Raw genomic sequence first — 27,069 nt, forward strand, 5'->3', positions numbered from 1 at the left:
CCCAGCAAGTGTGAGCTAAAAGGTTTGAAAAAGTCCTCTGTTACAATGTGAAAGAAATCAAAGTAAACATCCTTCTAGCGGTTCATTATCAACTCTGGTGTCCAACACAGCAGAAACCTTCCTCACTGGACTTGGCCTGTCCTCACTGGGACTGTGCCTCGAGGTCTGGGAAACGTGAAAATAAAGCCTATAAATGAGAAATAGTTTCTTATGGAAGCAGGATGTAGATGAACTGTTAAAATTATTTATAAACACATATAATTACTGTGGTCTTAAGTTATTTCTAGACACTTTAAGACCAATCCCTGACACCCCCTGCTTTGCTCTGCGTCTAGAGGTTGATTCCTGCAAAGTGCATGTGCCAGGGAGGTGTGCCCTCCTTTTCGGGCTAATGGGGTCAATGGAAAGCGCTAGGGGAGGCTGGGGGGCAGGGCGTGCCATCTCCCCCCGCTCTACACTGAGGGGTGTTTCTGGCAGATTCTCTGCAGTTCTCGCTATTCTAAGATACCTGCTCCCTCTGGGGTCCGTGTTCTCACTGCTTTAAGACAGCTGCCCCTTCCGCGGTCCCAGCTGTGGCTCCGGCTGATCCTGTCCCTGCCTGGGGGCTCTCCCAACCCCCACCCCTTCTCCTTTGATCCTTCGGCCCTCCAGCAACTAGCAGCAAGTTCTTGCTGTGGCTCCTCTCTCAAGGCCTCATGGGGCCTTCCACCCTCCCAACCTTGGCAGTGAATCCTCTCCATGGAACCACTTGGTATGGGCTCTGTTCTCTTGACTGGACTCTTGAGTCCCACCCAGGGGGCTCCAAATCTCTAAAGAACAGCTAAAGAACAGCATGATGTTTAGGAATACACAGACTCCAGGAAATGCACTGGGCAGGTCATTCCTTCTCTACTGCCAAGAACGCTCTCTCGAACTCTGCGTTAGTCTGGTCATCTAGCATTCTTTGCACTAGATGTGTGTTTGGATGGACGGAACACAAGATGGAAAATTAGAGAACTAGAAAGCTCTATCTAGTCCCGTGATCGTCACGAGTACCTTAGAACCAAATGAGCCCAGGTTACCTGTGTTACAGGAAAGAAAAAGAGTTCCTCTGGCCTGCCTGCCAGTTATTAGGCTCAAACACAAGAGGGCCTGGAAATATGTTTCAGAAACTGGCATGGCCATGGTAAATCTAAATCTATTATTATATGAGACACACTTGACTTCTATGGGACACAAAGTGTTTTGCTCTCAGCTTAGCCTGATCTTGACTTCTCAGCCTTATTTGTACTAAATGTACTGAAATATTGGAAAGGTGCACAGACTAGTGCCAGGCACATCACAGGAGTGATGTAGGTCTCAGCTGTGATTTCTGGGCTCTTCTTTGCATCAAGGCAACATGGAGGTTTACCAAAGACCATGAAAGAAGGTCAAGGTCAAGGTCAACTTACCAATGTCGAGGACCCTCTGCTTTGCAGTGTGCTGTCGAGAGTGCCAGTACTTCCAGTATTTCAGCTGCTCATCCCGGTTTTTGTCTTCACTGAAGACCACCATCACCACGCTCTGTAGGGCAGGGAGAACCACACAGCTTACTTTCCATTCAGCCCCTCCTGCTCCACAGTGTCCAGTTCTGGGAATCCTACCAGAGGTGTGTTGCCTTAATTTCTATAAATTTGCTTTTCTTGCTTTAGATAAGCTCAGTTGTAGGGTTTATTTTGTTTCAAAATAGGCCTACTTTTTAGAAAATAAATGGGAAATGAAAACAGCACAGAATAAAAAAGAATGCTACCTTATCTTTGCCATGACTAACACAATTGGATTAACCAATTTATCAGCAAATGTATTATTTTGTGAGGTAAGTGGGAATACCGAAAAAGATTTTTTTCTTTCATTGAATACAAGGCCATTTTTGAAATGTTATATCCTTAAACACAGAATTTGGTGCTTTTGTAAAAGAGCAAATATGTGTTTCTGGCCTAATTAAGTGCCTCTGACTGGATTGGTGATGGTACTGAGAGAAATTCTAAAAGATGAGCTCACACTGATGAACAATGATATAAAATAAAGATACATCACGGACCAAAAGATACAAAGTCAACCATATGATTTCCTTAAATATGTGGATATACTTTTAAATGAGCCCATGAAACTAATTATATCTGTAGAAATAAGAATCCCAAATGACTTCCACTTCTAAGTTACAAACTGTTTTGCTAAACTAAATATGTTAAGTCATGGTCATTTACGAGATGGAGAAGGTACCCAAAATCACCAAACAAACAAACCAAAAAAAAAAAAAAAAAAATCAACAACCAACTTACAACCCTTTAATTACAGCATGAGGAATACTGTATCCAGGAATATACTCTCCATCTCATTCCATATCCAAAATACCTCATAGACAATTTTCTGCTATTTCAAGAGAATAGTCATCGACTCTTATTCCTTAATGCCCTGTCCCCTGTAGCATTTGACACATATCTACCTAATTACTTACAGTTACTCAGTCCACGGCAGTGGCTTATGTTAATAAGGGCGGGGATATCGTATAATTCACCGTGTCCCTAGTGCCCGACAAATAAGAGATACCAAGTATTGATAGTAGCCGTAGTGTCAAGTCAAGATCTGGCTTATTCCCAGTGGTATGTAAACATTTGTCGCACAAAAAAAGCAGAGGTTTGTTAGAAAAGCTGGTTTAGAAACAATGCATCCATATTATTCGAACCCACAAGCAGCATGACTCACAAAGGCGTGCAGGAGAGCTGATGAGAAAGGGACCCATCGGCTGTGCTGGTGGAACCCGGGCTCGGCCTCCCTCCATCCTTCCCCCTTCCCCTTCCTCAGGTCTTTCTATTTCTCTGTAAACATTCACTGCACAGCCTCCTGCTGTTTATTTCTGTCTGTCCCAAAATAAAAATAATGTTTCGGGGGACTTTTTTCTAGACAATGACTAAATTAGCATAAGCTATGGCCTATTCTTGGTATGGAAATGTATTTTTTCAGTGATAAAGAAAAAGGCAGTTTGAAACTGCTATTACCAAGGCTACAGGCTCTGACTTGGGATGTAGCCCTGTTTGCAGAAATCAGTGCTCAGAGATTCTAAGTGCATCCCTCATTCCTCCAGGCGGCTTGCTCTCCCAGAGTGAGGAGTAAGAGGAGTAAGAAAGACCCACTCGAGAAGGACCATCCTGCTCTCCAAGGCTGTTAGACTGAAGACTTTAAAAGAAGGAAGGCTCTTTGTTTTAGGCAAAATGGAACAAAAGGAGATAAAATAAACTACATTATTTTCATGATTTCAATGAAAGAAAATTCTTGGAAAAGTCGCTGTACTCCAAGCTGCTGCCATGGCCTTAGATTACTGACGTCATCTTTTCAGGGTGATGATAATGCTGTTATTACCAAGGTATATATGAGTTATACACTACCTTGTAATTGGCAAGATTTTTTTGAAAAAGAAGAGGTATCCAGCGTCTTCTCACCAGGCATTCATATATGATGGCATAGGGCACACTAGGGTCAATTTCCAGAGGTGGAGCCTACGCCTTTCAGGCCTCCATGCTACTCAGTACTGTACACTTGGGTGTTAAGAGAGTAGGTTAGAAGTCTGATTGGGATAGAACCTGGCTCCCTCACATTTGAGCTGTGTGACCTTAGCCAGCTGCTGACTTCTGAAAGGCCAAGTTTCCTCATCTGGAACATTATAGAAGTAATGCCTATGGCATAGGGTTGTTGTTAGTTTCAGAGAGTTACTCTATGTACAGTGTTCAACGTACACCCACAATAAATACTAGCTGTTCTATTGTGGCTCTGGTTGTTGGGACGATGGGGATAAGGACGGCATCCCTCCACCGCAGGCTTGACCACAGGCTTGGGACATACTAAGCCCCCTGGAGGCACACAGCACACTGGGCACCTTTGCACCTGCCCCGGAGTGCAGCCTCAGGTAGGACATTAGTCCCAGAGCCTCCCTCTCCATCCTTCCCTTCACTCTCAACCGCCCTGTCTCCTGAAGCTCCAATCTGGAACCAGGACAGTCTTGAAGGGAGGAAGGCCTATTGGACAAAGGAGGAGCAGTTCTTCCTTGCCTTTCTCATGGAAACAATGTCATAAAACCTGGCTGATTCAAGAGCACGCCACTGTAATGATTTTACCTAAAGCTAGTAACAGGCAAGTCAACCAGCAGGTGCCCAGATATGCTTTTCTCTGCGACCCCATGTTTTACCCTTTGCATGGGAACTTGAGATGGGGTGAACTGGGCCCAGCAGAGCACAGCATTCCTTTCTCAGTGTACTGAAGAAGCAGCTTAGGAGGAGGCAGTTATGATAAAATAAGGAGGCACGTACACAGCAGCATAAATCATTTTACAACAGGGCAGGAAAGTCCTTCAACCTCTTTTCAGAGCTCTTGTGTATATAATTTTCCTTTTCAGTAGAGAAGCATTACCAGTTCCCGCCCTTCTTGGCAGGGTTAAGAATGCCAGAAGCTGGCGGACTTCCAAGACAGTTTCATTTCCCACAAATAGAACTAACCCTCATGGATGTGAAAATTCTTTCAAGTCACTCCAGATAGGGATCATATCATGCCCACTCCTTGACTTTTCATACTGTTCGTGGGGTTCTCAGGGCAAGAATACTGAAGTGGTTTGCCATTCCCTTCTCCAGTAGAGCATGTTTTGTCGGAACTCTCCACCATGACCCATGTTGGGTGGCCCTAAATGGCATGGCTCGGCTCATAGTTTCACTGACTTACACCAGGCTGTGGTCCATGTGATCAGTTTGATTAGTTTTCTGTGATTCTGGTTTTCATTCTGTCTGCCCTCTGAGGGATAAGGATAAGAGGCTTATGGAAGCTTCCTGATGGGAGAGAATGACTGTGGGGAAAACTGGGTCTTGTTGCGATGGGCAGGGCCATGCTCAGTAAATCTTTAATCCAATTTTCTGTTGATGGGCGGGGCTGTGTTCCCTCCCTTTTGTTTGACCTGAGACCAAACTATGGTGGACCTGATATAAGTAAAAGAGAGTGAAAAAGTTGGCTTAAAACTCAACATTCAGAAAACTAAGATCATGGCATCCAGTCCCATCACTTCATGACAAATAGATGGGGAAACAATGGAAACAGTGACAGACTTTATTTTGAGGGGCTCGAAAAATCACTGCAGATGGTGACTGTAGCCATGAAATTAAAAGATGCTTGCTCCTTGGAAGAAAACCCATGACCAACCTAGATAGCATATTAAAAAGCAGAGACATTACTTTGCCAACAAAGGTCCATCTCGTCAAAGCTACGTTTTTTCCAGTGGTCATGTATGGATGTGAGAGTAGAACTATAAAGAAAGCTGAGCTCCAAAGAATTGATGCTTTTGAACAGCGGTGTTGGAGAAGACTCTTTGAGAGTCCCTTAGACTGTAAGGAGATCCAACCAATCAATACTAAAGGAAATCAGTCCTGCATATTCATTGTAAAGACTGATGCTGAAGCTGAAACTCCAATACTTTGGCCACCTGATGAGAAGAACTGACTCATTTGAAAAGACCCTGATGCTGGGAAAGATTGAAGGCAGGAGGAGAAGGGGACAACGGAGGATGAGATGGTTGGATGGCATCACCGACTCGATGGACATGAGTTTGAGTAAGCTCCAGGAGAGGCCTGGAGTGCTGCAGTCCATGGGGTCGCAAAGAGTCGGACACAATTGAGCGACTGAACTGGACCCCTTGACTCCTTAGTAAGCACTGGGCTGCAGCAGGCTTTTAAGCAGGGCTGCAAAGGGCCTAGGGACACATATGAGTTGCACCCTCTTTTACAGAAGAAAGCCCAGCTCTTTTCCACCCACAGATATGCTTACTGGAAAAATGAACATCATTTGATTGAAAACAATAATGATAGTAACTAGATACCACGTGGGCAATGAATGAAGCTGAGAAAATTCTTGGATACAGTCAGAAAGCATGTTCCCACCATGTCTGTTCCCTGGGGTTTATTGGTTACTGATTAAAATGATAAACTGCAAGCCAATAAGTTCTTGTGCCCCAATTCTGACATTTGTTCTAGAATTATTTACTTTGGAATTTTTTTCCATGCCCTTCCACAAGGCTGGTAACTAACAATGCTTTCATCTGATCCCTCCATGCTTTATTTGAGAAATGAGGCTCCTACCCTGACTTTGCTGATGGGGTGTCGGAAGCACTTGTTGTCCCCTGTCTCACTGAGCGTGATGGCATAGAACTGTCCCTTGTTGAGGTAGGTCATCGGGCCCTCCCCTTGCTTCTGACGGAGAGATTTGGTAGCTTCCAGGGTGTACTGAAACGTGCCACTGTGAACAGAAAGCAAATAGTGGTCAGATTCACTCAGACATTTCTGCCTTTAAGATCAATTTCACATCGATAACATTTTGTATGAACATTAACCAACGTTTACTCCATTTCACAGACAAAACACAGCATGTGGCAAAAGAGATGAGACCATACCAAAGGTCACTGCTAGTACAGGGCACATAACATTTCTATTAGTGGCCCATAAACCAGATGGTTAAGAAGGGAGAAAGTCCACGGCATGCCCATCCCACTGAGCCAGGCAGGGCCAGGGGAGCCTCTGTTAGGTTTTAGCTGGCACTTTGCAATGCCTGAACTTAGACAGGACTTGCTTCTTTCATGCTAGCAATAAGCCATAGGTGTGAGTACATTTGTTCAATCGATCCATATACTTAACCTTCTTTTGTCTAACTGAGGTGTTGCACATAACTACATCCCACTTTAAAATATCTCAGAATATAAAAATCTAGAACTCAACACTCATTACTGAAACCTCTAGGGAATCTAGTTTCATAATAGGGATTATTTTTTGATTTGGAGGTCTTGTTTTCTAAGCCTGCAGAAGAACTCACGACAAGGTTACTGCTCTAAAGCAGGAGGTTGCAAACAATGGTCCCTGGGCTAGAGCCAGTTGGCTGGCTGTTTTTATAAATAAAGTTTTACTGGCCCACAGCTACACTCATCTGTTTTTATCTCCTCATGGCCGCTTTTGCACTGCCATAGCCCAGCTGAGTAGTTGCGACAGAGACTGTGTAATTCTCTAAAACTAAAATACTTAATATCTAGCCTATTACAGAAAAAAAGTTTGCAGATCCCTGCTCGTAATAATTTCCCTAATATTTGACAAATATAATTTAACTTGTAAAATGAAAACAGACTTTCCCAACTTTGAAAAACATAGCCATTGTTTAAAATGAGCAACAAATATGAACCACCATCTTTTTTATTTAAGATGCTCATTCAGAATATTTATTTCTGCCACCCTGCAGGATGGCACAGATGATGATCCAATTGCAAATGCTTTGTCTGTTTTCTGGATCATCAGAAACTCTTCACTGTGTCTATCTATTTTTTTAGCCCTTTAAATTTCAGTCTGTGAAAGACTAGGTACAAAAAGATTCAAAGTTTGCTTCCTAAAATGATCTACCTATAAGATTACGGGGGACTCTTGCTTTCTATGTTGAATATTTCTGCAATGTTTCATATCTTTCAGCTTATATAATGAAAAATAAATCTGAAGGACAAAATAATATTTCTCTTATTTGATAAAAAAAAAATCTTAGGTTAAAGCTGATAAACAAAGTGAATTCCAGAATATGCGTCTTAGAATAAGGTGGGAAATAAATCATTCAAGATAGAATCTATTCCACTGTCATTTTGCCTGGAAAAAGCAATTTCGAGATAACCACTGAATCAGAAAATCTGAGACCTAGACAGGATATTAGGAATCCCTGCTTGAAAAACATGAAGAAATCCGTGAACTTTCTCCCCAGATAAAAGCACATATGAACACAAATGATTCACGCCCCCCAGGCTGATCCACAGCACAAGATAAGAACCACCTTCTTCATTTCACAGCTGAGAAGAGGCTGAGAAACTCACTCACTCTAGGGGACAATGACAGCAGCAGAAAGCGAAAACAGGGCAGGAAAACGGTAGGTCAGTGCTCTTTTTAATGGCCCAATAGCTGGTTGCATGGTTATCTGGACGGATAGCATGTAAACTACCCATGCATTTCCATATTTTAGAAGTTGATTTGAAACTTTCTTCTCTGCCTTTTCCCTACCCTTTGCCGCCACCACTGCACAGCCAATTTCTGTCTGGAACAATCTGGAGAGGATGACTGGGGAGCCTGAGGTTGGAACAAGACCCTGAAGGAGCAGAAAGACTTTAAGAGAAAACAGACAGAAGAAAAGAGGGTCATACATATAAAAGTAAAGGGTCAAGAAACACAGTGGGAGAGGAGGTTTACAAGGCATGGAGGGCTCTAACCACCTTCATCAGGAATTTGTGTTTTATTCTATCTGAAATGGTGAAATCGCTGGTAAGATTCGCAAATGGGAGAGATTCATTCATTTACGCCCTTCTCTCCCGTCTTCAGGCACCTCTGGAGTGTGTGGCTAGGAGGATGGCTACATCATTACACATAACAAGAAACAAAAGCGGGACTTCCTGTTGGTCCAGTGGTTAAGAATCTGCCTGCCAGTGCAGAAGACATGGGCTCTATCCCTGGTCCAGGAAGATCCCACATGCCATAGGGCAAGGAAGCCTGTGTCCTGGAACTCCTGAAGCCCATGTTCCACAACAAGAGAAGCCACCACAATGAGAAGTCCGTACACGGCAACTAGAGAGTAGGCCCTGCTGGCCAAAACTAGAGAAAGACTGTACGCAGCAATGAAGACCCAGCACAGCCAAAAAACAGAATTAATTAATTAATTTTTTAAAAGAGGGAATAAAAGTGGAAGGACAGATGTGAAAGAAGTCAAAAAGGAAGGGGAAAAGGGGAGAAAAAAAGAGAGTTCCATTATGTACATGTTGTGTTGGAGGCCCAAGTGTCTGATGTTCAGAGGAACACCTAAGAAGGGATATCTAGCCAACTAAAGGACAAAGAAAAGAGTATGGGCCTCAGAAAACTGATCAAGATTGGAAATAATAATTAAGAAGTCATTGTGCGGAGAAGAAGACTTTATTTTAAACGTGCAGAAGTATAACTTGAAGAAACATTTAAACAGTTATTGGTGCATCAGTGTCTAGGGGCATCTCCTGGAAACCTACCTTGATGTCTGATCGTACATGTACTCCTCAGCCCCAACTGAAGCACTCCGGAATTTCTGCAAAATACAAAAAGTCATCAAAATTAAAACCAATAGGTGAGTCACTATGCTCCCCGCCCCACACCAAAGTGGCAAAGGTATCCAAATTGTCTTTTCCTTGTTTTAGAAAGGAAAATTACACACTTTTTTGGTATTGTGTTTTCAACTACAGTGAAAATAGTTACCATTTGTATACAGAACTGACATAGTACCTGCACATTGACAATTATATTCAACATAAAATGTATTTGTACTTTTCTTCACATATTCACAGCTGCTTTCAGGTACTGGAAACTGTTTCCTCAAACATTTAAACATCTCTTCTATTTTCTTATCTCCAACACTATTCCAAAAGTCACGAATTCTGAGTTAATGGAACACTGAATACAAGGAGGCCACACAGCATATCATAAGCCCTATTGAGAGTGTTAGGAGCATAGTTTCGGGAGCAAGACTGTCTAGAGTCAGGTTCTAGTTCTTTTACCTGCTGCCTGTATAGACTGGGGCAAGTGCCATATTTTCTTCAGCTGGAAAATGCATAGCTGTAGTGATGAGAAGAATTAACTGCAGTGAACTAGTAAGAACAGTTCCTGGAATGTGGCGAGCTCTATCTACCTGTATGAAATTCTGTTCTGTAGTGACCACTTGACCATATCTGGTGCCCTTCTCTAAGATCTTCATTATCGCAACATTGTTAAGGGTGAGTCTGCAGAGGAAACTCTAAGTCATAATATTACGCATGAGGAGGTTTGGGTTCACAGACATCAGTTGTTGTATATTTAGTGCAAGTTGGATGCATTTTACTACATTTTAGAACCTTTTCAAGCAGATGCACAAAAGCGCTAACTCTTGATCCTAAAGTGAATATAACAGAACTTCGAAGAAAAAGCACTTGGTGGATCACATACATTTGGACCTTCCACTGTGGCCTTTTTTCTAGTCTCTCTAAGAAACAACCTTCTTGCTTCTCATTTCTCTGTCATAAATGTTCATTCTTTGACAAGTAATTCAAAGATTTCCTTCTCAGGAAAGGGTTTGGTGGTGTTGTTCAGTTGCTAAGTTGCGTCCAACACTTCGAGACCCCACGCCAGGCTTCTCTATTCTTCACTATCCCCGGGAGTTTGCTCCAACTCATGTCCATTGAGTCAGTGATGCTATCCGTGCATCTCATCCTCTGTCATCCCCAAGAAAGGGTTAGCCCCAGCTATTTTCCAGCCACCATCTCTAACCACTATCTCTAGGATGGTGGTTTATTTTCCAACCACCATCTCTAGAACACAGTGGACCCTTACATCACAGTTTATATGTATATCAGATATAGCTATATAATTCCATGTCTTTAATCAGTCACCAATTTTTAGGTCTTATTGATGTATTCATTCATCCACTCTTTCAGTAAATATTTACTGAGCATCTACTTTGTATCAGATACCATGCTAGGTGCTATGGATACCACGGTGGAAAAGAAAAGATGCAGGCCCTGTTCTCATGAAGCTTCTGGTCTAGTAGATGGAAAATATTAGCCAAATAATCATTCATTTAAAAATTTATAAACCATGTGCAAACACTCTGAGGAACAGCAACAGAGTTCTAGGACAGTACATCACAACTGAGAAAGTAGAAATCAGCCCCATGACAACCAGCCTAGATGGTTCTAACAGGATGTACTGTTTCCAGTGGCACAACAGAGAAGACTAACAGAAGATAAGCAGTGCTCCCAACAGAAGCCCAGAAGACAGCAACACAGCTACACAAGTGAGCAACGCTCCCTCCTCCTGTGGGACTGATGCTTTCCTAGCAAAGATATCCTCAGCCTCGCTTTGTTCATCACCTCCTCTGAACAGTGACAACAGAGACACCCAGTTTCTAGACCGCCCCCAACATCTTGATATACACAGTCCAGAACTAGTTGTCACTTCCATGATCCCTTCTTAGATTCATCCAGCACAAGCCCAAACACTATCAAGAGCTCCTCCTAATTCTCTCTTATGAGCTGTCTGTCCCTAAGGCTCCCCTGCAGAAACAGACTAAATAAATGCAACTGTGACTACAAATATGTTTGTGGTAGTCTTTGGCTGGTGGACTTAGATCCAAATAAAACTGATTTTACTAGAAATTGAAAGGAGAGGACAAGGAGGTCTTCCCTAAGAAAGTCACACAGGAGGAAGGGTGTGGAAGGTAGTAAAGAATATTCTAGAAATAACACTGTTCAACAGAACTTTATGCAAAGATGGAAATGTTGTATATCTTCACTGTCTGATACAGCAGCCACTAGCCACATGTGTCTACTGAGCACTTAGAATGGAGATAACTGAGGAATTAAATTTTAAATTTTATCCAATTTTAATAGCTGCACGTGGCTAGTGACTACAGTACCTACTGCACAGCACAGATCTGAACCATGGAGCAGCATTCATAGGGGTCTTGAGGCAGGAGGAGCATATTAGGCTCACAGAACTGAATGAAGCTCAGAGCAGAGGGCACCAAGGGCAAAGATGGGCAAGGTGGAGGCGGGAAAGGTGGAGGAGAAACAGAATGCGCAAGGCCCTGAAGCCCAGTTACAGATTTAGATCTTGATCCTAGAAACAATGGGATTTCAATAAGAGGGTGTCATGATCAGATTATAATTTTGAAAAGACCATTCCAGGTACAGTGTACAAAAGGGGACTGTTTTACAGACCAGAGATAATGATAGCTTGAGTCAGTAAGGTGGAAGCAGAATGGAGACAAAGGAAGGATTTCAGAGAGGTGTAAGCAAGTGAAGTCGGAGACTTTTCCTGGTGGGTCAGTGGCTAAGACTATGTGCTCCCAATGCAGGGGGTGTGAGTTCAATCCCTGGTCAGGGAAGTAGATCCCACATGCTGCAACTAAGAGTTCAGATGCCACACCTGGAAGATCCTGCTAGATGCAACTAAAAAGGGCCCAAGTTCAACTAACAGCTGGCCCAGCCAAATAAGTGTATTAAAATATTTTTTTTAAAAAGAGAAGTTGATAGAACTGATAATGACTTAGACCAGGATGATAAGAGAGCAAGTATGCAGGAAAAAAACCCCTAGTTTCTTCAAACACCAGAAAGATGGTGGTATCACTCCACTAGGGTGGAAAATAATTTGCAAACCAGGTTTTGTATAGGTGGAAAGTCAAACTAGGGGCTTCCCTGGTGGCTCAGATGGTAAAGAATCTGCTTGCAATGTGGGAAACCTGGGTTCAATCCCTAGGCTGGGAAGATCCCCTGGAAAGGAAATGGCTACCCACTCCAGTATTCTGGTCTGGAGAATTCCATGGACAGAGGAGCCTGGTAGGCTATAGTCCATAGGGTCACAAAGAGTTGGACACAACTGAGCAGCTTTCACTTTTACTTTTCAAAGTCAAACAGGCAGTTGGGCACAAAGGTATAGGATGCAGAGATAACTGGACTAGAGAAAAAAGTGTGCAAAGTATTCAGGGCATAGATGGTAACTGAGCTATGGGCATAAAGCCAAAAACTTCTTCAAGAGGCAAGTAAAGTATCAAAGTATCAAATGGTGCTGCCAAGTAACAGCTTTAACAGAAAGGGGATTTCCAGATCCATTCTATGCAAGAGTTGGATAGAGGGCTCCTACAATGGCAGCCCACTCCAGCACTCTTGCCAGGAAAATCCCACGGACGGAGGAGCCTGGTAGGCTGCAGTCCATGGGGTCGCTAAGAGTCGGACACGACTGAGCAACTTCACTTTCACTTTTCACTTTCATGCATTGGAGAAGGAAATGGCAACCCACTCCAGTGTTCTTGCCTGGAGAATCCCAGGGACGGGGGAGCCTGGTGGGCTGCCGTCTGTGGGGTCGCACAGAGTCGGACACGACTGAAGCGACTTAGCAGCAGCAGCAGCAGCAAGGGCCGGAATAACGCGACATCCAATTCTCATCAACTTTGACTACAAACAGAGAAAACTAAGGGCTTCCCAGGGGGCACTAGTAGTAAGCAACCCGCCTGCTGATGCAGGAGATGTAAGAGACACGGGTTCAAGCCCTGGGCTGGGAAGATCCCCAGAGCGGGGCATGGCCACCAGTCCCAGTATTCTTGCCCATGGACAGAGGAGCCAGGCGGGTTACAGTCCATCGGGTTGCAAAAAGTCGGACACAACTGAAGCCACTCAGCACAGCACAGCACATACAGAGAAACCTAAATCTTCCCAAAGTATAAAACTTGCATTCTAAGGATTTTCCAAAATTTTTCTTGGTTCAAGAACAAAATAATAAATGATAGACGTTTTAGTGGTACTACATGCACTATTTCGAGTATTTGAAATAAAAAGTAATAAAATTGGTTGCACTAATCAAAAGCAAAGCCATGATCCATTGTAGTAACTGAATCAACATTTTGAAGGTTTTATTCTTCAGTTAGGGGAGGAAATGAACTACCATTTAAAAATCACATTAGACAGTGTTTAGATCCAGGGTAACTTTCTGTATCAGTCTACAGATGAATAGGACATCAATGGACATAACCATCATAAGTCTGTTGGGTATGACAAATAATAATTCTTTGATTTCATTACAGGATTCTCTGCAAACTACATTAATTTGACAATTAACTTACCAAGGGCTAAGTAATGAAATACAAGGTAGAGATATCTCATCTTCCCTGTAAATATTGGGTGGGCCAAAAAGTTCATTAGGTTTTTCCATAAGACATTATATTTATATACATGTATATAATATAATCAGAGAAGGCAATGGCACCCCACTCCAGTATTCTTGCCTGGAAAATCCCATGGACGGAGGAGCCTGGTGGGCTACAGTCCATGGGGTCGCGAAGAGTCGGACTCAACTGAGTGACTTCACTTTCACTTTTCACTTTCATGCATTGGAGAAGGAAATAGCAACCCACTCCAGTGTTGTTGCCTGGAGAATCCCAGGGATGGGGAGCCTGGTGGGCTGCCGTCCATGGGGACACACAAAGTCGGACATGACTGAAGCGACTTAGCAGCCCCAGCAGCAGCAGCATATAATACTGGAGTGGGTTGCCATTTACTTCTCCAGGGGATCTTCCCAACCCAGGGATCAAACCCAGGTCTCCCACATCATAGGCAGACGCTTTAACATCTGAGCCACCAGGGAAGTTATATAATATATATTGTATTTCCATATTTATAAATTTCCAGATATTATGGGGAAATCTGAATATATATTATATATGATATCAATTATTATATACATTGATATAATGATAATTATTATTGATATATTACATGAAATATTTAATATATTATATGAAATATATGTTCATATTTTATATTTTCAGATATTATGGGAAAACTTGAATAAAGTTTTTGGCTAACCCAATGGTTCTCACTCCTGAGCAAACTGGAGGACTAAATGGGAAATCGACTTCTCAGCCCTCTTGCAGTTAGTTGAGACCATGCGACTAGTTCTAATCAGTGAAATGCGAACAGGGGGAGCAGTACCACTTTCAGATCAAAGTGTTTACAAGCCAGTGTGCCATCTCCATGGTCTCTCTTCCCCAGCCAGGGTGATCCTGAAGTCACATACAGAGATGGTAACATCACACGATGGAGAGAACCTGGATTCCTGATCAGAAGAGGGGTCTATAGATTAGTATCAAGATTATTAGCAAGAAATAAAATTTCACTGTCTCATATCACTAAGATCTGGAGTTTCTTCATTCCTACAGCTAGTTAGACTTCTGTTAACTGACTTAAACAAAATTGTAGACTAGAATAAGCAAATTCATTCTTCCTCTTTGATTTTTATAAGGACAATACACATGACTTTTCTATAAAAACTCTTTCTTCCCTCTCTCAAGTTTTACAGGTTTCCTAGAAACCTGCTGGGGCTTCCCTTGTGGCTCAGCTGGGAATCTGAGAATTCCCTACAATGAGGGAATTGCAGGGAATTCTGCCTGCAGTGAGAATCTGCCTGCAATGCAGGAGACCTGAGTTCGATCTCTGGGTTGGGAAGATTCCCTGGAGAAGGGAAAGCCTACCGACTCCAGTATTCTGGCCTGGAGAATTCCATGGACTGTATAGTCGTCCATGGGGTTGCAATGAGTCAGACACGACTGAGCGACTTTCACTTTCACTTTAGAAACCCGATGGGTGTCAATACTACCCTGATTTGTATTTATCAACTCGACTGTTTGCTTGTTAGCTGTGTGGCAGTTGGCACATTCATAAGCTCTCTGCATCTGCTTTTTTCATCTGTAAAGTGGGAAAAAATAATACCTTCCTTGCAGAATTGTGGTATAATAAATATTAAATAAAATGTGTAAGCCACAATGCCTGGCACACAGTAGTACTCAATAAACAGCAACTATTGTTATGTCTCTTCACAGATTATATAGTAACCTTCTAGAGCACAGAAACCAAGGCACACCCCCTTCTCTCTACTCCCACATTTAGCAAAATGCCTAACACCCAGTATAAACAAATATTTACCAAATGTGACTACAAAGAGGATATAGAATAAAATATAAATCAAATTAGCTAAATAAATTCATTAAAGAACTTTTTAATGCTACTGGCTTGAATTGAACGAAACTGCTCCCTTCCTTGGTATCAGTACACACACACACACACACACACACACACATACATATACAGAGAGAAGAAGTCATCTGTAATAGCAAATGAAACTTGCTAATTCAACAAGTAGTAGGGATTTTAATAGTTTGCCTAAAGGAAGTACTAGGTTTTAGACAAATTTTCCTTAGTGAAATTTACTTAGTGAAATCACTCTGAAATCACCTAATCTTATAACTTGTTAACAATGCCATGGCTGAAGATCACCATAGATCATTTCAACTAATTTACATCACATTGAAATACCTTATGCAATGCAAACACTGATTTCCAAGACTAGGAGAGCACCTAAACTAAATTCAATGGAAATAATTTTCACATTTAGCTTCTGGTAAGTTGCTTTCTCCTTCACTTCAAAATAAAACCCCGAATACAATAGCTTCCTTTCATAAGCCTCTTTATCTACAACACAAGCACAACTGATAACACATCCCCCAAATAGGGTGACGGTTCCGTTGACATTGGACCACATCCATGGACTCTTCTGTGACTAATGGAATATTTCTGCACTGTGTGAGAAAAGCATTAGTAGCAACCCTTTAGTGAAAAAGTATGCACCTCACATTCCTTTGTGGAGTGATTTGCTTTTCCCTACAGAAGCACCCCTGACTGCTCGAGGGCAAATCAAATATTCAACAGTACCAAAACCCTACAAGATCCCTTGCTCAGTTTGAAAAAAAAAAGAAAAGAAAAGAAGAAGGGGGACTTCCTTGGTAGCCCAGTGGTTAAGAACCCACCTGCCAATGCAGGGCATACAGGTCAATCCCTGATCTGGGAAGATGCCACAACCCTCGGAGCAGCTAAACCCATGCACCACAACTGCCAAGCCTGCTGCAGCTGCTGAAGCCTGCGCACCTAGAGCCCGTGTTCCGCAACAAGAGAGGATACTGCAGGGGGAAGCCCAGGCACCGCAGCTAGGAAGCGGGCCCCGCTCGCGCCAGTAACCACAGGAAAAGAAGGAGAGGGGAGCGGGGAGAGGAAGCGTGTGGATGATTTTCAGCCACATAGGAAGCAAAGAAGTAAACCTGAAGATAACATTGTCACTACAAGGACACTGAATGCTTGATGTAAAGCTACCAGAACCCCAAAAATATGGAACCCTGATGAGCACAGCGAATCTATCCCGTCTTGCTCTGCTCTTTCCCCAAGCTCATAGAAAGCAGCAGGCATTCAGGAATGATGAGCCAGGAAAGGAAGGGCTGCTAGCGTGACTTGTCTACTGTGAGCCCCTACCAACGCTGAAGAGAGCTGGCCCCTTTTGTCCCTCTCATTGTCATATGAAAGATGAGAAGCAGCTAACGACATGGATAAAGAACACTCAGATTAAAAAACGAACGCATCTGGGTAAGGTACTATGTTCAGCAACGGAACTCCTGGGAACCAGAAGGCCCCACGCTGTCTCTGAGTATAGAGGTAAGGGTCAAGGCCATTGGCCCTGGAGACCAACAGCTTGTGGCAAGTCCCATCTCTGCCACTTACTGTGGTATGTTCACAGCTGCCCTTATGCATCTCATTTGGAAAATAGAGATGACAATAATAGTACTACCTCGTGGAGTTTTGGGAGGATTACATGAGTCCATATTACATAGAATGATGCCTAGCACAGAGTAAGTGCTCATCAAATGCTTATTACTTTAAGATATTATTATTTAAGGTTACCATTTCAGCCTCACGTGGCTGAAGTTTGTCCTATTGGCAACTAAACGGGCAGCAGGCTGCAAGTATTTGGTATGCTGCCATCACACTCCTCTTTAAGAAAGAAAAAAAACACAAGTTTTCTCCTTCTGCTGTTGTCTTTAATCGGCCAAGGTGGACTGCAAAATGAGATGTCAGTGACCAGTGACTCAAATGCAGAGTCACTGCTCCGAAATGTGGAAGAAGCTGACACAAACTAAAAAAAGAAAAAGAGCATGACATATGCCAAGTCAAAAACTGGAGTGGTGACTCACAATTGTATTAGCAATTGATGTTCTACAAAGATCTCAAGGCAATTAAATGAAGAGAATACTGCCTTTTTAACAAGTGGTTCTGGAACACTGGATGTCAACATAAAAAAAAAATGGGACAACACTTCTCTAGTATCCAATATGAAAATTATCTCAGAGTGGATCATAAACCTACACTCAAGAGGTAAAAACTATTAAATGTTTAGGAAAAGAAAAAACAGAAAATATTTGTGACATTAGGTTAGGCCAAGATTTCTTAAAACAATATATCAAAAGCATAAACTCTAAGAGAAAAACAATGATCAACTGGACTTTATCAAGATTAAATATTGTTGCTGTTTGAATAGTTAAACAAAGTAGCCATCAAGTTGCAAAACATAACTGATCAAGGGTTATACAATTTAAGAAACTCTTACAACTTAATAAAAGAAAGACCAACAGCCCAATCTAAAAATTGGGCCAATTATTTGAAACAGACATTTCACAAAAGGAGTTATAGGAGTGGTCAAATAAACACAGAGAATAATATTCAACATCACTAGACATCAGAGAAATGCAGGTTTAAACCATAATGAGACAACATCACATATATACTAAAGTAAAGCTAAAAAGATTGGTGGTATCAAGCTTGGGCAAGGATGTGGAAGAGGGGAATCCTCATGCAATGCTGGTGAGAATGAAAATATTACAGTTACCTTGAAACTCTACACAACAGTGTTTCACATACATTTACCACATGACCCATATAAAGCTACATATACATTCACCAGATGACCCACCGAGTCCAGCCACTGTTATGTACCCAAGAGAGATGAAAACATACGTCCACATTAAAACCTGAATGTCCACAGCAGCATTATTTATAATAGTTAAAAACTAGAAGCAACAAATATCCACCAACTGGTGAATAAACTGTGATATATGCTTACCATGGGATACTACTCAGCAATTTAAGAAACAAATTATTAATATAACCAATAACATAGATGAAACTCAAATATTATACTAAATGAAAGAAGACAACATACAAGACTGTATACTCCGTCATTCCATTTATATGAAATTCTAGATAAAGCAAAACTATAGTGACTGAAGGCAGGTAAGTGTTTGCCATGAGCAAGGAGGGGAGGGGAGGGTTCCAAGTTCAGACTTTTAGGAAGAGGAAGCTGTCTGTTGATTCTGATGTTGGTTATACAATTGGATACAATTAACAAAATTTTCTAACTGTGCCCTTAAAACCTGTGAATTTAAAACAAACAAGCAACCAAAAATCAACTGCTTCTGCAAATTCTTTGGGCCCATGAGAAGAATACATAGAATCCATCTGCAAGGCGCAAAGTACACACACATATCCACACTTTGTTACTGATAATACCAATTCTTCCTTGAGTTTTCATCAGACAAGGTCTCTAAAGAGTTATATTGTTTTAATCTATAAACAATAAACGCTGGAGCGGGTGTGGAGAAAATGGAACCCTCTTTCACTGTTGGCGGGAATATCAATTGATAAACTACTATGGAGAAGCATACGGAGATTCCTTAAAAAACTAGGAATAAAACTAGTTTTATAAAAATAAAACCACAAGACCCAACAATCCCACAACTGGGCATATACACGGAGAAAACCATAATTGAGAAAGACACATGTACCCCAGTGTTCACTGCAGCACTATGTACAATAGCTAAGGCATGGAAGCAACCTGCAGATGGCCATCAACAGATGAACGGACAGAGAGGCTGCGCTACATACGCACAATGGAATATTACATAGCCATAAAAAGAACACATTTGAGTCAGTTCTAATGTGGTAGATAAACCTAGAGCCTATTATACAGAGTGAAGTAAGTCAGAAAGAGAAAAAAAGTATTGTATATTAACACATATATATGGAATCTAGAAAGATGGTACTGATAAACCTATTTGCAGGGCAGGAATGGAGATGCAGACATAGAGACCAGACTTGTGGACACAGTGGGGGAAGGAGAGGGTGGGGCGAATGGAGAGTATCATGGAAACATATACACTGCTGCTGCTGCTGCTGCTGCTGCTGCTAAGTCACTTCAGTCGTGTCCGACTCTGTGCGACCCCATAGATGGCAGCCCACCAGGCTCCCCCGTCCCTGGGATTCTCTAGGCAAGGATACTGGAGTGGGTTGCCATTTCCCTCTCCAATGCATGAAAGTGAAAAGTGAAAGTGAAGTCGCTCAGTCGTGTCTGACTCTTGGCGACCCCATGGACTGCAGCCCATCAGGCTCCTCCGTCCATGGGACTTTCCAGGCAAGAGGACTGGAGTGGGGTGCCATGGCCTTCTCCGACATATACACCACCATATGTAAAATAACCAATGGGAATCTGCTGTACGACTCAGGGAGCTCAAACCTGGTGCTCTGTGATGGCCTCGTGGGGTGGGAGGGAGGTTCAAGAGGGAAGGGACCTATGTATCCCTATGGCAGATTCATGCCGCTGTATGGCAGGAACCAACACAATATCGTAAAGCAATTATCCTTCAATTAAAAATAAATAAGTTTTTAAAGAAGAGTTGCTTTGTTCTTAAAAAATGATGAGCAGGCAACACCTTTGGCTGCCATTTGGAAGCTTACAAACTAGAAGTCAAGGTGAAAACTTTAAAAAGTAGGAAACTTCCACACAAACAGCTCTGTTCTTCACAAATATGTGATTGTAAAACTAAAGCCAATAGAGGAATCTGTCATCTCAGAGTCAGGAAAATGGGAATATTCCTCCACACAACCAATGTTTTAATAAAATCTGTTTATAAAGAAGGAAGCAAACATGTTTTTAAAAAAAAAAAAAACAAAAAACATGAACTCACAGTTGAATCCACTCATCCCACATAAAAAGCAAATAAAGGGCTTCTCTGGGGGGCTCACTGGTAAAGAATCCATCTCCAATGCTGGAGACAGGAGTTCTATCCCCAGTCCAGGAAGATCCCACGTGCCGTGGAACAGCTAAGCCCAGGGGCCACACGTATCGAGCCTGTGCTATAGAGCCCATTCGTTGCAACTACTGAAGCCTGGGTCCCCTAAAGCCCGTGCTCTTCAACAAGAGAGCCCACCGCAATGAGAAGCCGATGCACCGCAAGTAGAGAGAGCCAGCATGCAGCAATGAAGATCCCGTGCAGCCGAAAAGAAATAAATACTTTTTTTTTTTTTTTAAAGCAAACAGAGGAAAAAAGTTAGGTGTAGGTTCTGGTGTTGGTTCGGGCTCCTGAAGTAAGAGCCAGGAACTCACCTCTGCGTTTCCGTCTTTGAAGCTCTCGCTGTAAGTGCTGTCCGGGGTGCTCCGCTGGTCGTCCTTGAGGTAGGTGCTATGGCCGGCCATGGACGGCACGCCATACTGAGTCTGTTCAAAGATAACCACACGCTGCTCCTCCCCTTCTCCCCGGGGATAGTGCACAGGTGGGGTCATGAAAACCGGGGTGAAATCTTCAGCCTTCACCACTGTGATTCCTGACACGGGGATGATGGCTGGGCTCTCGGGGACGTTAGTGCTGTACTGCTCCCGCTTAGAATTCTCCAGGTGGTCTTGATTCAGGCAAAGGTTCACTGGAACAGTCTTCAGGACCTGAACTCGGTTTTCTCCTCCGCTCAAATTACTCTGGGCTTCACTTGTGCCAAGACAGTTTCTGTGTATTGAAACCCGCCCCCCAGCAACAGGATAGAATTAGAAAAATCATCATTTCACAACTCCTAATAACTGATGCAAGCAAGAATCAGTAGATGCTAATGCATTGGGGGGGGGGGGGGGGGGGGGGGCGGGGAAATGATGGTGAACTTTACAATGGAATGAAATGGATCTTTCCATCACTAGAAGTAGGACAAGCACCTCCATGTGCCTCCTGGTAACATGCAATCAGCCCCACCTAGAAAATGCTCAACAAAAAACAAATGCTGACTCTAAATCAAACCAAGCTTTATATCTAATTTCCAGTTCTTAGGCTATATGGGAGCTGGAAGAATAATTTAAACAACACTGAAAAGAAACAATCACACAAACCAGAATATCACACATCTTACTGACCTGGTTTTCTCAATAAGTCAGAGGCATGAAAAAAGAAAGAAAGGTGGGAGACTTGTTCTAGGTTAAGAGATTTAAAAGGCATGACAACCACATAAGATGAGCAGATCTTGTTTGGATCCCGATCTAAAAAACCAAAGAGGTATTTGTGAGGCAATGGGATTTTTGAGACAATCAAAATGAACTGAAAGTTAGCTGATGTTAAAGAAGTACTGTTCATTCACTTAGATATGATAATAATTTTGAGATTATGTAATAAAAAGTACTTGTTTATTTAGAGATCCATATCAAATGGATATGGATCTCTAAATATGTCATGTCACAGGTGAAATGACATAAAGTAAGCCAGGAACTTATTTTAAATACTATTGCAATAAAAAAAATTTTTTAAAGAAATAAAAAAGGGAAAGAAAGAAATGGTGAAGAATAAATAGGTATAAGGAAAAGTTATCAAGTACTGAATCTGGAGGATGGAATGGGTCTTTGGGGGTTCATTATATCACCATTTTTTTAATGAATATGTTTAAAAGCTTTCAAAAGAAAAAAAATTTAAATAGCCTTTTTTAAAAACACAGGGATTTGGTAGAAACCAATACAATACTGGTTTTGTGGTCTTGGTAAATACTGGTAAAGCAATTATCTTTCAATTAAAAATAATTTTTAAAAAATTCACAGTAATTTTAAAAATAGGGGCGGAACAATAGGTTGAAGGAGACGATTGGGAAGAATAGTTTTCACTGTTCTGCAGGCTAAACCCTTTGCAGATAAAAATAAGATTATGAGAACTTGTCATTAAAATATTTTCACTAAATTGAGAAAAAGCATGAGCTCATTGATATCCTTAGCATTGAATTACTATCAGGACTTAAGGAAGTGGTGTAACTGGGCTTATGTAAGACAAGAGCTCTCAGATCTCACACCTTCTGACTGGTACAAAGAGAAAAAAAGGATTTAGAAAATTAATTCTTACCAGGATAGGATGAACCATTTGCATCTATACTGCAGGATTTTGAGTGAGAGCAGAAGCAAAGAGGAAATTCTTACTAAATGAGCACTGTTGACAGCAAAATGATTTTACTAACAAAGTCCTAGTAGTCAGTAAGGTTTGAGGCCATGCCTTACTTATTTATAGATTATCCTGAATGACAGAAAGAAAATGCATGTTTTGTATGCAGCCCTGTCCCTGGTGTCTGCTTTTTTAAAACCAGCAGGGGCTTTCTCGGGTTTATAGGCATTTTTCATCAGGAGAAATATTTGAACAAAATTGGTTCTTCTAAGAATTGAGCTCTCTGGCTCCTCTCTGTAAAGGAAGTCAACTGGCCTCTGAACTTGCCTAACTCTCAAACAGGGCTTGGTATTTTTAGCTTTGATTTTTCAGATAAAACTTCAAAGGGAAGCTTGGGGAGAAAATGGCTCCTCATGAGCAAAACCAACAGAAAAATACCTGAACCTCTCTGAGTCAGTCACAGACCTAAAGAAACCACTCTAGAAAGGAATCCTTTAGAGAATAAAATCACGAGTCTATAAACATTCTGGCTTTCAGTAATAACCTGCTTTCGTGGCCAAATCAATACAATGAATCTGTGTCTAAGGCACAGTGAAAATTAGATATTACGTTTAACCTGAATCCAGTGAGCAGATGATGCCAAAACCCAGACCACCCATTTATATCAGTATTTCCTAAACCTTGTTGCTTAGAACATCACATGGCATGTTAATACATGTTCCTCAAGAAAGGAGTCCATGATAAAAATCAATATTTTTTTTAAAAACAGCTATTGCCACAACAAGAAGACCACCCTGGTGGGTCACAGCCATGAACACAGTAAAGGCCCCAAGGGGTTCCTCCAAATGTTTAACTGGAACCCAGAATCTCTCAAACTCGTTTTATGCAGTGCCCTTTGGATAATATCCTGCAAGTTGAGTGTAGAGGGGCTGGTCTATGTTCAGTAGCTACCAAAGCAATTATCTACTTTTTTCACACTTCTGGGCTTTGCACAAGCATGGTCTTACTGACTTGGCCAAAATATTCTAAATTAATCAACTCCTCTACTGTCAGAGTCCATTTCAGTCCCAATTTCTTAAGTCTGTATTTCATGTAAAACACTTGGATGCTAAACAAGAAACACAAGTCAAAATATTTTGGGCATTCTTATAAATAAATAAGCAAGTGAATAGAGTCATGCCAATATAGTTGAATCTTCTTTACCACGAGACAAGGAAATAATAGATTCAGCACTGTCCTATAATGTGTAACAGTGCCTCTACAGATAGCACTGACTTTAAAAGCTGATGCCAGAGAACTTTGAAAGTCATCCCCAAAAATGGGTGATCTGAACAAAGTTAAGAGCAATTGTAAGATACTGACTCACTTGAAATAGAATTTAAAATTGAACCAAACATTATAACTTGAGGCAAAAATGCAATGCTAAGAATGGTGCATGAAAATATACTCTTTAAAAAAAAAAAAAAACAAACCTGGACTCATGTCCTTGAGATTACTTTTCAAAGTGGTGACTTCTGTATACAAACATTTGTAATGATATTATGCCAGCCCACGGCACCTTAATTCATGAGTACACTGCAGACCAAATGATATCCTTCCAAATTACATTTAACCAGAAGTCTACAAAGTCATAATTAGTCTATACAAGGTAATTTGTCTATACCTCACTGCCAGCTCTTTTAAGGCACTCTGTATATATCATAAAAACAGCCTTTAAAGTACAATGGGCAGCTGTCGGTCTTTAGGGTTGCTCTAAAAGATACTTTACCAAAACATGGCCTCTTGTATCTATTATGATACATACAGAGCACACATTTTAAATTCATTCTCCCCATCTCCACCTCCTGCATGCGTCCCTAATCTTTCTGTGATTACCGGTGAAGGATTTAAACTTCTTTATCTTATTCAATACTGACTGGATGGAGGAAAAGTTATTAGACCTAAAGAGTATCAGCCTCTTTCTCCCTGTCATCACTGCTACTAACTAGTGCCCGGGTCCCCAAAGCAGCATAAAGTTCCAGAAGATCCCCTTGGAACAGCAAATCCTATGCAGACAGCCTTCACCTTCTGCTGGGGGTATGCCCTGGAGTTGACACACAGCACAATACCACTGGCTGGTGGGGTGGTCTCCAGTGCTAGTCACATGACAAGATCACAGGGTCACAAGCAGTTCCTATCAAGGGCAGAAAAGATTCTGACATCTGTTTTAGTAGGAGACTTCATTTCTCTTGGCTTTATGTTTCCAAGTAGAAAACCCTTCAACAGAAGCACTGTGGCTTCTCCATTCCTCTGCAGGGGAAGAGATATACTTGATTGGTTGTGTTTGGGAGCTACTTTGGGAAAAGTAGCTGAGCAAGATGGTTCGGACTTTTATGGGTCCTCCTTTATGTCTGGATCATCTTGGCCAAAGAAAGGGGACAAACACTCCAGTCACCTTGGCCAGGCCATATGTCCCTTCAGGGAGGCCTGAAGTCCTGCCTGGGACTGGATGATAGGTCATATCTAAGTCAGTACTGATAACATTACAAATTGCCCGTTCAAATCTGCAAGCAATAAATGCTGGAGAGGGTGTGGAGAAAAGGGAACCCTCCTACACTATTGGTGGGAATGCAAACTAGTACAGCCATTATGGAGAACAGTGTGGAGATTCCTTAAAAATTGCAAATAGAACTACCTTATGACCCAGCAATCACTGCCATCAGCAGATGAATGGATAAGAAAGCTGTGGTACATATACACAATGGAGTATTACTCAGCTGTAAAAAAGAATTCATTTGAATCAGTTCTGATGAGATGGATGAAACTGGAGCCGATTATACAGAGTGAAGTAAGCCAGAAAGAAAAACACCAATACAGTATACTAACACATATATATGGAATTTAGGAAGATGGCAATGACGACCCTGTATGCAAGACAGGAAACAGACACAGATGTGTATAACGGACCTTTGGACTCAGAGGTATCATGTAAGAATTGAATCGCCAGTCTATGTCTGACGCAGGATGCAGCATTGTTCAGGTAAAAAAAAAGGAAATAAATAATTTAGATTTCCTTACTCCACTAACAGATTATCTATTATATCACTCTTCTAGCAAAAAAAAAAAAAAACAAAAAAAACCAACAACGAACAAACCAAATTTAAATTTTAAAAAATCAAATTATGGATAGTAATAATTGACTTTCTCTTCTGTCTACTTATCTATATCCAGTATTTGGTACAATGTGATCCATAATCATCATGGTTATAGTCATGGCTCTGGAAGCTGGAAATGTAATACTTAAAATGTGGAAAAAAAAAATAACATTCTCTAATTAGCTTCATCAGAAATAAAATTGATTTTTTTCTCCTTTTTAATTTCAATCTGTCTTGTTTTTCAACTGGTTCTTAATTCAGGATTGAAGGGAAAGAGTGTTACCTATGGTCTCCTAACATCTTTCCTGCCCCTGACAGTGTCCTCTGCCACCCATGGCTCCCTACCAGCTCCTCCCTGGACTGAGATGAGCCTGGCCTCCTTCCTCTCCCCCTTACCAAAGGTCATCTTCAAATGTCTCACTCCCTCAAGAGCCTCATCACGGTTACACAGCCACTGAATTAACAGAAAAGTTCACACTAGCAGTGGGCTATCTTGCCAGGATATCACCTCTGTCTCTTCAGATTTGCAGCCTCCTTGGAAGACACTAATGAACCTCTGCAAACTGCAAAACCAAAAACTACAATTTGCTCTCCCAACTGAGAAATCCAGTTTTGGTCCAGGCTCCAAAAGACAGGGAGCAGACATTAAGCTTCTTAACTCTCATATCCTCTCAAGACCAAAAGTTACAGTTTAATACTATTGTCAAAAACATAAAAAAGAAGTTATCTGGAGAGTCAGGCATATTCCTGTATATATCATCATACCTCTTATCCTGGTCTTCTTGGCTGTCGGTGGCTTTGCTTACAGACAGTAGCCTCTTGTCTCGAGGAACCTGAAATCATGACCAACCATCAGTCAGACTTACGTAGATGCAACTGTGACCTTGTGCAGAGAGCTTGACACCAGCATAAGCAAAGAAAATGAAACGGAACATTCCCTGGAGAAAGGTGGCAAATTTGCAATGGCCAGGAGATGGTTAAGGGTGGGAAGCCTGAGGAGCAATGGCAGTGGACCAGACACAAAACGGTGATGACTGATGTAAGGTCACAGCGTTCCTGACTGCGCTGTGCTCTGCGGACACAGGCAGTTATCGCTGGACCTGAGCACCTCTTGAGTCCTCCCCTCCTTGGTTCGGCGCAGATGAGGGGAAAGGGTATCTGTACTCTGGAGCAGACAGAAAGCATCTTGGAGCTACAAGTATCCCATTAAGGAACAGGACTGACCCTGCATTGTGATGAGGGACTCTATGCTGACATGTAGAGGGGCAAA

General features: G+C 41.8%; 1 protein-coding gene across 3 annotated transcripts in view; it reads right to left on the minus strand.

Annotated features, from left to right (window-relative positions):
* Nucleotides 1–27,069, minus strand: part of GRHL2 (grainyhead like transcription factor 2) — a 172,324-nt gene that overhangs the window by 92,692 nt on the left and 52,563 nt on the right. For all 3 annotated transcript variants that reach the window (XM_027973164.2, XM_027973163.2, XM_042254430.1), the window contains exons 3-7: nt 26,565–26,632; nt 20,874–21,267; nt 9,062–9,117; nt 6,132–6,288; nt 1,431–1,542 (exon numbers count right to left, since the gene is read on the minus strand). In XM_027973164.2, the coding sequence (XP_027828965.2) occupies nt 1,431–1,542; nt 6,132–6,288; nt 9,062–9,117; nt 20,874–21,267; nt 26,565–26,632 (787 nt within the window). The remainder of the gene's footprint in view (nt 1–1,430; nt 1,543–6,131; nt 6,289–9,061; nt 9,118–20,873; nt 21,268–26,564; nt 26,633–27,069) is intronic.

This window comes from Ovis aries, chromosome 9, assembly GCF_016772045.2.
Source record: "Ovis aries strain OAR_USU_Benz2616 breed Rambouillet chromosome 9, ARS-UI_Ramb_v3.0, whole genome shotgun sequence".
Classification (NCBI taxonomy): domain Eukaryota; kingdom Metazoa; phylum Chordata; class Mammalia; order Artiodactyla; family Bovidae; genus Ovis; species Ovis aries.